This window comes from Tubulanus polymorphus, chromosome 5, assembly GCF_964204645.1.
Source record: "Tubulanus polymorphus chromosome 5, tnTubPoly1.2, whole genome shotgun sequence".
In the NCBI taxonomy this organism is placed as follows: domain Eukaryota; kingdom Metazoa; phylum Nemertea; class Palaeonemertea; order Tubulaniformes; family Tubulanidae; genus Tubulanus; species Tubulanus polymorphus.
Window position 1 is genome coordinate 2,530,904 of NC_134029.1, and position 14,060 is coordinate 2,544,963.

General features: G+C 34.8%; 1 protein-coding gene across 2 annotated transcripts; it reads left to right on the top strand.

Moving 5' to 3' along the window:
- The first annotated feature begins 4,702 nt into the window (after nt 1-4,702).
- LOC141905998 (sorting nexin-27-like) lies at nt 4,703-13,649 on the top strand. Of its 2 annotated transcripts, none has more exons than XM_074795134.1 (15): nt 4,703-4,762; nt 4,850-5,117; nt 5,282-5,364; nt 5,473-5,621; nt 6,003-6,195; nt 6,786-6,856; nt 6,949-7,053; nt 7,410-7,488; nt 7,865-8,028; nt 8,122-8,211; nt 8,450-8,599; nt 8,964-9,092; nt 9,396-9,455; nt 9,758-9,814; nt 10,825-13,649. In XM_074795134.1, the coding sequence occupies exons 1-15, from the start codon at nt 4,750-4,752 to the stop codon at nt 10,882-10,884; spliced, it is 1,671 nt and encodes a 556-aa protein (XP_074651235.1). In that variant the 5' UTR covers nt 4,703-4,749; the 3' UTR covers nt 10,885-13,649. The 2 variants fall into 2 exon arrangements, with proteins under 2 accessions (XP_074651235.1, XP_074651236.1); XM_074795135.1 differs by having other exon boundaries at nt 8,450-8,483; nt 9,049-9,092.
- The last annotated feature ends 411 nt before the right edge of the window (nt 13,650-14,060 follow it).

Below are 14,060 nucleotides of genomic sequence, written 5' to 3' on the forward strand. Positions count from 1 at the left end.
TCTAAAAGAAAAGGTTATTTCTCGAATGAAGCATAAGAAAGATTTTCCAAGAGAATAAATAAGTTTGTAGGTCCTTGAAATGGAAGGCAGGGAAATACACTTTAAGTCCATCCACCTTGGAGTTATAGTGAAGAGTGAATATTCTACCTCTAGTTCTACGCCGAGCGGCTGAAGGTCTATCATCATCCTGCGAATGTCCCGGGGAACCCATCGTATCAAACGCTTGTGGATTCTCAACGAGGCGATAATCGCGACACGCGATCGTATGCTCTTCTTTAGGCTTCGATTGAAATTCTTGAACTAGAAAATTCACGTAATAAAAATATTGATTGTATCTTCTCATCAATGTAGTCTAACTGATGTGAAAATGTAATCTATCTTTAGGGAGGAATGAGTGAAATTATTACTTTTGTTTTCCATGAGGTCATTAAGACAATCAGGTAAGGCAACACCTTGTGTATTGAGGAATCGGAATTCAGCGTGATAAACAGGCATCCCGTTATCATCAGCCACCTACAAACAATCAATTACAGTCTGTTAATACACTTTCAATCCAATAACTTAATAAAAACCCTCCACATTGTCGGGAATGAAAAATGGAGTTCTGTTTTAACCATTCATTCAAATCGAAAAAATGTTGAACCAGCTCGAAATTAAATTGTCATTACTCCGAAATAAAATACTAAATTAATACCTTTGAGAGAATTTTACATTGAAGTAATTTATTTTTGACGAGGTCATTGAATTCCCAGCGAATTTGTCGATCGAGGTCTTCTTTAGATGTCTCACTCAACGAACAGCAAAACGCCTTTAAAAAATATTTAACGATTTGATCAAAACTCATAAATAAACCATGAAAAGATGAAAATAGAGATTTGATTTTTGTGGTAATCAATACTGACCTGATACGGTAAATTAGACACGATATCATCTCTGAACGGAAACACTTTATCCAGTGGAATTTCGGCGTTGTTTCCGAAATCTAAAAACCTCACAAGAGCCAAACTCTACAACAAAGAAATATATACCAGAGATTTCATCTAGATTTTAACCCAGTAGATCATCAGGGTAGCCACTTTAATTTAACTTGCTTATTCCCTGACTATTCACTGACATGCTAAGTTTTTCCCTGACCTGATCTGCCCAGATCCAATCCACTAACACAGTCAAATATGTAAGACATAGATGGAAACTATTTGATTTTTCACGCAATCTAGCAATTTCATCAAATTTCCCTGACTTATTGCTTTTTTACAATTTCCCAAACTTTTTTTAAGAAATGAAATTTTTCCGTGATTTCCAGGTAACTCGACGTACCTTCTCCTGAGAGACTTTACAAACGAGGCCGCGGTACCAACGTTTATCTTTCTCGTTCTGCGCAAAACACAATGAATCGATTTCAGGAACTTTAGACGAGTCGCCGTAAGAAATCCAATCACTACTCGTTAACCACGAACACCTAACGAATAACAATTTCAGTTATAAATACCAGTAGCATAATAGAACGATAACCACACTCAAACGTGGTGAACGGATAATAAGATAAAAACCCACTATCTACAGATTAAAAGAATTTAAAAAGAAGAAATTTATTAATTCGAACAATCTAAAAGAAATATATATTAGATATATTTTAGATTGTTTGAATTAATAAATTTCTTGTTTTTAAATTCTTTTAATTTGTAGATAGTGGGTTTTTATCTTAATACCAGTAGCCTTTTTATTAAAAACACGATGAAAGCTACATATCACACACACTTCATAATTAATCATTGATAACACGTATTGAAATGTAAACTCACCTGATTTCATAATTCACGTGTAAAAGTCCTGTATAGATTTCTTTCTCTAATTCGGGATGAACCCAGAAATAACCGTTCGGGTTCATCAAATTAGCAACTTGAACCGTGTACGTTTCGCCTAGAAATATATAATTACAATCAGAATACACAATACAATAGGATTCATTCATCATTGTGAGGTAAAACTTTATAAACTTACCCACTGTGACTTCGATAAGACCGTTCTTATTGATCTTACGTGGAATTTCATCTTTCGGCGCATTCATTTTTACTTTCATTTCAGGTATTGCTTCTTCGATTTGACCGAATTCCAGTTCGAATGACATGTCTAACTCGGGGAAAGCTTGCTTGTCACAAGAGAATTCAAGTGGATTCAGCTATAAGAAATTCAAATCCTATCAAACCTGAAACTGTGCAGCTTAAATCTAACTATCAAGAATTGGAGAGCTGAGTGGTTTATTTACCTTTCCATCCAAGTCTTGCATCCCCTTCTGAAATTCCTCTTCATCGACAACTTCTACTAACGATGCAAGTTTGTCACGAACCTGAAAAATAATATAGCAAGTGATATTTCATTAGAAAACAGAGCTAGGTTTTTGTCTTTCACATCAATATTTCACTGAGTTGAGAATCAAGGAAGATCAGTAGTAGTACTGTATCTAACAGGATGATGATGGTTTATGTTACCTGTTCCATTTGCAGTATGTGTGATTTCTGACTTTGTTTTTGTTCCAGGATCCACGACTGTTTTTTTCCACTCAACTCTTTCAATTCGCTGATTATAGCTTTACCCTGATTACGTAACATCACTGTCAGCGCTTGCACTTTATCTTTCACTTCTTGTTCATAAATCGACATCCTATAAAACAACAACATTGATGAAAAATTCAACATCTAAGGCTAAAAAAAATTGATACCTTGTTTCTCCGCTCTGCTGAGCTTAAATGTTGATCCGGCCGGCCGCCTATCTACCCTATACATTACTTTTTTTTAAATCGGGGGATCATTTGTACCATAACAGACCCGGCCGCTATAGAAATGAACTGTTTACAAATTTTATCATATTTTACAAAAATGACCCGGCCGCTGCGGAGAAACAAGGTATCATTTTTGTTTAGCCAAAATCCCATCAGCAGAGAGAGAGAAATTGTGTTTCTCTGAAGATCATTTAAGTCAAGTTCAGTGTCTTTCAGGGGTCATTTTCATGAAGAAACTCAAAATGATGAAATAAAAGTTACCTTTCCACTAAATCATGTTCAGCTTTGTCCAACTCCTGGAATTTCCGTTTCACGATAGTTTCGTTTCTGAAAATGAGCGAAATTGATGAAAATTTCTGACGCACTAAAATAGCAAATATCAGAGAAAGGAAAATTTGAGGCTTACTTCATAAACGCTTCCAATGTTTCTTGTACATTTTGACGTTTCTGAAATATTAAAAAAGTCCTAATTTCAAATCCAAGTATAAACTAAGCAGAAATAAACGAACCATAAATTAAAACGTTTTACGGAATTTGCTTCAAATTTTGATATTAATAATTTTCTTTCACAAAGCGACTTACTTTCGACGCCAATGTGACAACTTGATGGTCGCGACATTTCCCGCGATGAATAGAAGAGTTACATTCAACACATAACTTATACGCTGGAAGAATAACATAAATATTTCATTCCCAAAGAAAGAAGCAAAAAGAACAAAAAAGGGAAAGGCCAGGGCTCAACAGAAAATACACGTGCTGTTATTATATCAACAGCAGGACCACTTAACAACAGCATCATTACTTTAAATTTAGAACCATAGATTGAATTGGTTCATTATTTGAGAAATTTAATTTTCAGCGATGAAGGAATGACAAATATAAGCGGCGAGTGAAATAAAGAAGAAAGGACAAAAAATACAGGCCACACCCAAAAATACATTTAGCTAACCCCTGGGAATAATACAGCATTTACAAGTGTTGTTTATCTATTTTGACGGTTCAAAATATAACGCTTTAACTTGGACGAAACAAAAGCGTTAAATAATCATCCGACGAATTCAGTGAAATTCACAAATATATCTTGAAACGGCAGAAATTCCTTTTATTTCTGCGAAAATCGACGAATAAAAAGCGTCGAATTTATCGTTAATTAACGCGTTAATTAAACACTAACCTCCTTCACCGATACAATCAGGGCATTCAAACGATATCGGCTGTTTTTCACAACACTCGCACAACATCCTCACGGCGGCTACGGCTCCGAATTCGGCTAATTTTAAACGTGAAAATCGTCAAAACAACATTATTTTCCACGCGTGAATCCAAGATGGAGTCGTCAACGCGCGCGACTAAATTCCGAACTCACAACTGGCTCAGCGGTGGGAAACTTTACAAGAAAAACAACGTATAACTCATTTAAAACATAGCATACAAAGTGATTCTGTGTGTGATTAAACATTTAAGATTGAATTCAAAGTGCTCGCAATTGTGTAAATACAGTTTTGTTTGACGTCAAATCTAATCTCTTTTCGTAATTTCGTTTTGTTTCTAGAACGGGCACCAATGCTTCGGCTCAGTAACATTCTGACCTAGCGTTGATTGAAAACCCATCGGATGGCTCAGTGAGTGGAAACATTCTTAAATCCAAATATTTTTCTTTGATTGATTTTTAACATTTTTCTGTCTTTTATAAAATCAAAAATAAACCCAATAAATAGATTCAGATAAATATAGTATTCTTGTTCAAAATGACGATAAATAGCGTTAACTTTTTCATGAGCTTGTTAGGAGGTTATGATTAGGGTTTGATCGGAGGGCACTGACAGTGCACGGACTCTTGGCCCAGCGGCGCTCAAACAAGCATCCAGCTGAAAACTGTTACTGATACGACGGTCAATATTTTACTGTCGTTGAAACGTTTTTATGACTAAATTACACTTTTTCTTTATTAATAATATGTAAATGATGAAATGAGTTATCTAAGTAAGTCTTAGTCAACTTTCTTCACGCAATCAATGAGAGAAATCACCTCTCTGCGTTTCATGTAGTCGTTTTAATGTTCTATGTTAGTAAACATGGCGGACAGTGACGAGGAAATCGGATCTATTTCTCCAACAACTCCTGACAGTAATTGCGCCCATAGCGGCCCCAGGATTGTGACAATATCTAAAACTGAAACAGGGTTTGGTTTTAATGTTCGGGGTCAGGTTAGTGAAGGTGGACAGTTAAAGAGTATTAACGGAGAGCTGTATGCACCTTTACAACATGTAAGTGCCGTTTTGGAGGGTGGTGCTGCAGAACGAGCAGGAATTATGAAAGGAGATAGAATATTAGAAGTGTAAGTTCAGTTTGCATAGTTGTCAAATGTGTTTAGACTGTAGATTCCAGATAATTAAGATGTGCTTATTAAAATGAGACTTAAATCTGATACAGCAACACCTGAACCTACCTAGGCTAACCAGCTAATTCTGATTGGATTGATTATTGTGGTTTTGATTTTAGGAATGGTGTAAATGTCGAAGGTGCTACTCATAAACAGGTTGTGGATTTGATTAAATCTGGTGGTGATGCATTAACATTGACTGGTGCGTAAACATATTTCCAGTTGATGAAGATTAAAAGATGCTTTTCATAATCAACAGTTATAGAAGTGTTTGTCTAATATTGTGATATGTTCTGTTTTCCTACTATAGTGATTTCAGTTCCGAGGCAAATAGCAGAGAAGTTAGAACCCAGCGACGACTCATCGGGACCGTCACTTATTGATTATTCTGAGAAAAGAACTTTACCGATATCAATACCAGATTATCAAGCATTAGAGAAAAACGGTGAAAGATTTGTGGTAAGAAAAATAGACTCTGGGTATTAAAGGATTAAACAGTAATATACTGCTGGTATGAAATGGTTAAACAATGGGCTAATAGACTCTGGGTATGAAATGGTTAAACAATGGGCTAATAGACTCTGGGTATGAAATATTTAAACAATGGGCTAATAGACTCTGGGTATGAAAAGGTTTAACAATGGGCTAATAGACTCTGGGTATGAAATGGTTAAACAATGGGCTAATTGACTCTGGGTATGAAAAGGTTTAACAATGGGCTAATAGACTCTGGGTATGATAAGTGTAAAATCTTCGATCTCCAGTTTGGTGTATAAGTTAGAACTCTACAAGTATTCAATCATCTTATTATTCAATCAGTGATTTGTTGATTATTTTCAGGTTTATAATATTTATATGGCTGGACGTCATTTATGCTCAAGACGGTACAGTGAATTCGCGGAATTGCATCGGCAACTTAAAAAAGAATTTTCAGACTTCAATTTTCCGAAGATACCGGGGAAATGGCCCTTCCAATTGTCCGAACAGCAATTAGACGCTCGGCGGAGAGGTTTAGAACAGTATTTAGAAAAAGGTTTGTGCGAATAACTCTTAATTCCTCTACTGGTCTATCTGGTATTCGTTCAGTTCAGTAAAATTAAAATTCGATTTCCATTTGGTATTGTTATTTCAAATATCGCCTAGTCCTGCACTGCTCTATTCGATAATCCAACTTATCCGATAAAATTTTGACTTCATATCCCTTTATTCGGCGTCTCAACCATAAAGAATCTTCACTTACAATACTTTGTTATGTTCTAATATCGATCTGTTTGGGGGAATATTAGGCCCTATGTTACTGCTACTGCATACTCATGACCTAAATTGACCATTACGCAAAAGTGTCGCAGAATTTAAGAGAAACATGAAATGTCAAGTTAATTGTGAAGGGCTTGTGTCTGGTATATTATATAAGGAATCATCGTTACGGTCTGATTATATGAAATACAAGAAATTAGCAATGCAATATAGAATGCCATTAGACTCAATAATTCAATATTTTTATCCACTGATTTTTGTGGTTCTTCAAACCGGTAACCCCCTTGTTCGGTATTCCACTGGTTTAAACAGGGTCTACCTATTATGAAACTAATCTCGGCGATATTGTCGTGATATTTTTTCCAGTTTGTGCAGTTCGAGTAATAGCCGAGAGTGATGTAGTACAAGAATTCCTATCAGCGTCCGACGATGATTCTGTATGTTTACTCGAAATTAACCGCATTATTTGAAAAATCTTTCTTTGCGATCACGATTATGATTCATTCATGTTTGCGAATGATGTTTTTAGAATTGTAATACGACCAGTGAGGTGGAGCTGAAAGTTTTACTGCCCGATCGAAATATACTTACAGTCACAATCAAACGCAATCATAACACTGAGCAGGTCTTTGATGTAAGTTTCTGGATCAATATCATCGCTGTTGACTGTGATTAATTGGTTATTGACACATTTCAACTCTGCCTAATTCAATCAAGTATAAGGTTAAAAAATGCTATCGCAGTTAAGTAGGTTAAGAATATCTAGCCTTTAATCAGAGCTTTCATTTGTAATTGATAGCAGCTATGTGTACTGTACTGTGTTGTTTAGGATGATGTTAATCTCGTAGATTATTGATTTTCTGTCAGTGAATTCCCCTGGGTTCATTCCGAGGATATGATTTACTGGCATTGATTTCTAGTTATTTGTTTGCTGAAATGGATGTTGAGATTATTAATCTTTCTATTTTCTGTGTTGTTTTTCTAATTTAGGTTGTGGTACAAAGACTTGGTCTCACCGATGACATTTCTATCAATTTTGCGCTATTTGAAATTGAAGAATACAACTTCGGTAAGTGAAAAGAAATCCCTAGTTTGCATAGATCGAGAGGAAATATATTAACGTTTAGTCCCAAATTGATTGAATACTATCTGTCGTAAGATCTTCTCGTTTGTATTCAAACCTGTCCAAAGTTCTAGTCAAATTGGCTTTTTGGACAATCATTATGGTGTCTGCTTCTGTAATGTCACATCCAGCTTTTCCAAATGATGACTTATGATTAGTAATCTGGAGATATACAAATCGGTACTGGGAAATAGTGACGACTTAATAAAGTGAAAAATTATCCAAATGATGACATAACTGAGTTTGTAACGAGCATCAAATGAAGATTTAGATTATATGTAATAGTTCTTGTAATGATCGGGTAAATTTGTTTTTTTCACAGAACGAAAATTACAACCAAACGAAACTCCACACAATTTATACATTCAGAATTACAGCACGGCTACTGCGACATGTATCATGCTGCGTAAATGGATATTTTCAGTCACTCGGGAATCGCAAACTTTGTATAAAAATGAACTGGCGTTGAATTTCCTATTCTGGCAGGTTTGTATCGGGATTTCGTCTTTTACTGCAGCACTATATATGTATCACGGATTACGAGTGAAAATGTGCGTTAATGTCAATGTTTGTATTCAGGCGACTGATGATGTGAGCCGAGGACAAATCAAACCTGGAGAAAAATTGTACGAGCTTAAAAGTTTACAGGATTCCGGTAAAAAACTAGAGGTACGTCTGAAACAATTCTTAACTTCTGATTTATGAAGAAACTGAATGCAGAACTACAGCTGAGTTATCAGTGAAACACTGAATGCAGCTCTACTGTTCAGCAACTTCATAAACAACTTGTAATTGGTTTTATTAATAGCCTTTGTTTAAACTATGCATCAATCATTTCGCGTGGAGAAGTTAAGCAACGTGAGTTTGAATAGCAGGTTATTGTATTTGGTAAATGTTTTATTTGCAGTATTTAAAAGCTCTACGGCACATTGAGGGATACGGTGAAATAACATTTCCGCATTGCGCGTGTGATTCGAGAAAAGACGGCCACGTTATAGCTACAGTATCATACAAAAACTTCAGACTACAAGCGTGTAAAGAGGATGGAACTCCTGAGGTATATCATCATCAAAGTTGAAAGTCTAACGTTTACTGCGTATCCCAAGCAAATTATTTTGTATTGTACTACTCCAATACATGTAATGACCCATCATAGATATCCGATAGCTCCAGAATTCAATTGCTGGCTAGCAGAGATTATCTATTGGTCCTGCGTTATCTGAGGCAAACATATTCTAGCTTTTCTACAAATCAGGAAATCCGAGATTGCAAATTCCCTGCTGGGAGAATCAAGGAATAATTATCCCTAGCAGACTTAAGCTAAAACCTGCTGTATAATGGATATTGACTGTGGTCTATCTCTCGAGAAAGAGAGTCGTGGAGTTGCTGAAATATTTCTTCGTTTTGATATGATTTTATAGTCACAAGTGATTGAGTTTTTATGGGATGATGTAAAACAGTACGACGTCGACGATGAAGGAATTTCGTTTAATTTCGAATACGCGCGTGAAGGAAAGAAACCAAGATGGGTGAAAATATATTCGCCTTACGTAAGTGATGAAATATAAAGTAAATTTTGCACGATTTTCATTTTCTCCGAATATAAAGTTGAGAAGTATCAATAAATGTGGAGTCAGGTCGCACTACTACAGACAGGTTTCACTTCACTAGCGTGTAGTATATCTTCATTTGGTAAGTTGAGTCTTGAAGCTACTGGTAACAAAAGTTTGGGATTTCTGATAAGATCAGTTACCTCCCTGGTATACTAGTGCTATCTGTCTTGATGTACCCCATAAATTCAGAACTCCACGTATTAAGACAACTTTACAGAGAGAGGTTTTTGTATATTACAGTATAATTTCCTGATGGATTGCTTTGAGCGTGTTATGACAGAAATAACGTGGGAAGAACAGGTAATTTACACTATCTGTTGGCCTATATCAAAAATTCATAAACACTGAAGTTTTGCCTTAAATCAATATTTGTTAACTGAGCTCAGTTACAGTTATATACCGGTATGGATAGAACAATAACCACACTCAAATGTGGTGAACGGATAATAAGATAAAATCCCACTATTTACAGATTAAAAGAATTTAAAAACAAGAATTTATTTATTAAATCTAAAATATTTAAAAGACACGACGTTTCGACGTTTTAATCTGTAAATAGTGGGATTTTATCTTATTACCGGTATGGATGATTTCATTTACAGAGTCGGCTTCCTAGTAATACAAATGTCACCATACACTCCACTGATGTTGCTGCAAAGGTAAATACAAAATTTTCCGTTATCGAGAACATTTTCCTGACTCAGTCTTTTAAACAATTAATGTACTGGGGAATGAAATGACACTTTCAATCCTGGCTATGGTAGAAATTCTTGCTCGAATAACTTAGAATCCTTTACCTTAAACATTGATAAAAGATAAATGATACCCATTATTACGTGTTAGTTTTTGTACAGTTTGGTTGATGATTCCCTGTCCCCAGTGATAAACACATCTCTGCAGAACCTCAGTATTTCAATTGATCTTTGTTCCTGTATTTAGATAATAGAAAATAACACATTTATCAGTACTCGGTGTATGTATTCACTTCCAGTAAATCAATCTCCCATACATGTGCGGTGTGTATTGATGTATTGATTGTATATTAAGGAAGCTGTGTTAATTATCTCTCGACACAGACGACTAACCATTAAACTGATTTGTGCGGCGCACTTACTACCGACAAACCTGATTGACCCAGCAGTGACTTACTAGTTCCTAATGAGCAATCACTAGAGACACGATCACCATTAACAAAGCTATTCATTGCGTTCAGTGATTCAATTTGGTAAATCGTAAATATTTGCTCACAACTGAAATAAACTATAAGAAGCTATTGGTATTACTTTGTTGTTCCACCTCAAATTCTATGAGCCATTTTTAAAACTGATTTATTCCCAAAACAGTTGTTACAATAAAAAAAAGGTAGAGACCAGTGCTGGTTTTAAAGACTGGGTATCAAAATTATCCCTTAAGGTAAATTCAACATTGGTGAAAATTCGCTTACCGGTAGTAACAATAAGAAACTATATGGTAATAACTGACAAATTTCAAAATGTTCCCGAGGTTATTTTGCCTCCAAATCGATGAAACTGTCATGATACTTGTAGCATCTATGATATGATTTCAGGGCAGTTGATTCGGGAAAAAAAAACTAAAATAAAGTTCGATTTTACTGCGAAATCTGCGACATTTTCTTCGTTAAAAATATTGTTCGTTTTTCTCGTTTCAGAACAAGAACCTCGTAGTGAACAACGCGCAAGTTGAGAATATCGGTGACTTAGATTTATAAAACGATCAGTTAACTGAGATTGTAATCAATCTGCACTGAAAATGAAAACGTCGTTCTGTAATGTTTATTAAATGTTTTATTTCCTCGTTCCTCGCTGAAATCACACGTTCTATTCGTACAATTCAACAATGAGTTTTTCTAGCTTTATTCGCTTTATTTTCTTGTTTAGATTTGATTTAAGTTGATCCAAACCAGCAGCGTGCGTCGTCTTGTCTCTAGTTTGTTGAATCCCTTTCACCTTAAAAAAAAACAAGTGTGTTTTCAGACATTCCTCGAACATTAATGGACTCATCCATTCATTGCGTATGCATAAGGAGGGCTGAGGCAATGTAACGACTACCGCCCTCCTATAGCCATGACAGCTGAGTTCCTAATTACCCCAGATCTAAACCAGATTTAACACTTCATTGTTATAGAATTAAAATTCCATGCAATTTACAAATATTTATTACTCATTATAATTATATTGAATAGAACAAAATCTTCATTATCAACTGCAAGCCGTTGTTTTACTGATTTGCTCTCGTTGTGTTTTGTAAAATTCGTTTCAACGAAATATTTCTATTCCGTTTATTGATTACTATGTGTTATATGCAAATTACGTATGTAAATTACGGTAGCTATATTACTTATCATTGTGATTACTATTGTTATTATTATTATTTGTAAAAGATCAATTAAATGATTTGTCATCAGCAGTTGGAATAGATTGAGTTTCTCTTGATGAAATGTACATAGATTATTCAAAATTGTTCTTGAAACAAATATCAGCGATTTCACAAATTTTGATCTTGAAACTCTTGATACAATCACTAAGATAAACAGTGATGAGATTGAATTTCAATGCTGCATCATTTTTGACTGATATCCTCGTGTTAATAATATTTCTAGTCATATTTAGATTACGATAGATATTAAGTAAAGTTAGTGTCATGTATGATTTGAAAAATCACTCTCAAGTTTAGTTTAGATTAGTTTAGTTTAGTGAGAAGGTTGAAATGTGTTCGACGTAAGGGTTTAAATAGATGAACTGAATTTGTCATCGTTGAAATGAATGCGATTTTAAGAACAGCCGTGTACAGATTCGTTTTTCTTGAATATTCAGTGTTTTGTTAAATACAGAATTAATAGTAAAATGTTGAAATAAGGAAGAGCTGTTGTTTAAAGTTAACTATAGTTATTTCAACACTTAAAGTAAACATTAAACATTGTATACGTGCTGTTACTGGTCAGTCAAGAAATCTATTCTCTAATAATCAGATTATTCATTATTAGCATGAAGTTATTTTAGTAAAGTGCAGTGATTATGGTATGTGTGTTGACAAATATGGTCGGTTGTACTACTCTATTTTAATAAGAATAATATGAACAAATTGTTGTACATTGCAATAGTAAAACCATATTGAATAACGAAGCTATCTGCGTTTTAAGTGGTCTTGTATTTAAGAAAAAATCACTATTTTGTTATGATCATACATCTGTATGTAATAATGAATATATTGTATATAATTTGCTTCAACAGTACTCCAATAACTGGAACAATACCCTGTAGTGAAACAGTACCCTAAAAACTGTGAAACAATACCCTGTAGTGAAACAGTACCCTAAAAACTGTGAAACAATACCCTGTAGTGAAACAGTACCATAAAAACTGTGAAACAATACCCTGTAGTGAAACAGTACCCTAAAAACTGTGAAACAATACCCTGTAGTGAAACAGTACCTAATAACTGTGGAACATAAGATTGTGTGGCTATCGGGCACTACAAAGAAACTTCACGAAGTCCAACAATTCGTACTGTTTACTATTTTCTTGCTATCAGATGAAGCCAGGTCCTAGTTCCGTAAAGGTCCAATCTTGAAGTTGTAATTTAGTCCCATTGCTATAATGAATGAGGCTTGTTATATTGAGATATTACATTGTATCCACTGTATATTGATTATATTGTACGAGGTTTATATATAAACATACGTTATATATATATATATATAGATATATTTCAGTGTCTTAATTTTGGCAGATTTCCTTTACTATGAATGATTCAATATGATGAGAAATCTTCTTGCTAGAATAGTATCATCGAGAAGTGTGTTGTGAATTCACTATACATTTACATTTTACGCTTGATGTGTGCATCACTGAAAAATAGCCATTAAACCAAGATATTCATGTTAACTGATGGTAGGTGACTTATTCATTACAATTCCTATTGTTTCAAGATCATCGAACGCTGTCTACAATCTGCATGAACAAAGTATGAATTTGCATTAAAGACATAAACAAAACCAGTTGAAATTGTTTCCTTCCCGACCGAGACAGCAGAAATTAAACTTCAATCGGTCAACCATAAAATGTGCTCTTCAAAAAAAAGGTGTGACATACACATCTTTGATAAGCATTACGTAACAGTTGTACTTATCGTGAAGTATTCATCGGGTTATTAACCTTTTCATTCGTGTTCAGCTTTTTAAATCGGGTATTGTCGGCTTAATTAAAACTGATATCTGATAGTGAAATTAAACCACAGAATAATACTGACTAGTCTAATGAATGAATGATCCTGTCATGCGTTCAACTTAAATCGTTATTCTTCTATTGTAACGAACACTTTTTTCATTAGTAAATACATCGTTGTAAATATGATGATCATGAAATACAGATCATAATTTCGAGATCATTGAATCCGATAACCTGCATGCTAAGGATTGTAGGATACCCTGGCATGCATTGGTGCAATTAATAAAGGTTGTAATATACGCTGCTACTGAATCAAATTTCCTGTGTTTTTGTTTTTTCATTCTGTATCGTGTCTGAGTATTGAAAGGAAATTTTCCAAGGATGTTTAAACCTAGAAAAAGGGCAATTTCGCACATGGATAAGACAGCAAGTAAATTTTATCTCCAAATGGTTCACTGATACGTACACGGCTGCTAAAAAGTTAAAACCGGTATACACAAAACTAGCCTCAGTATTATAACATTTTGAATAAATGAGACAATCAAGCAATTCCTATAACAGCTCAGAATGCATGAAAAATTAGAAATTCCTTGAGGCCATCACCAGTAGAGCACCTCCCCTTGAAAATCGTGGAATCCACCCCCCTCTGACCTGTCAGCCAGATGCACTTTTTGTTTAGGACTGCACGTGTTAGCGCTTCAAGCTGAAGTTTGTAACA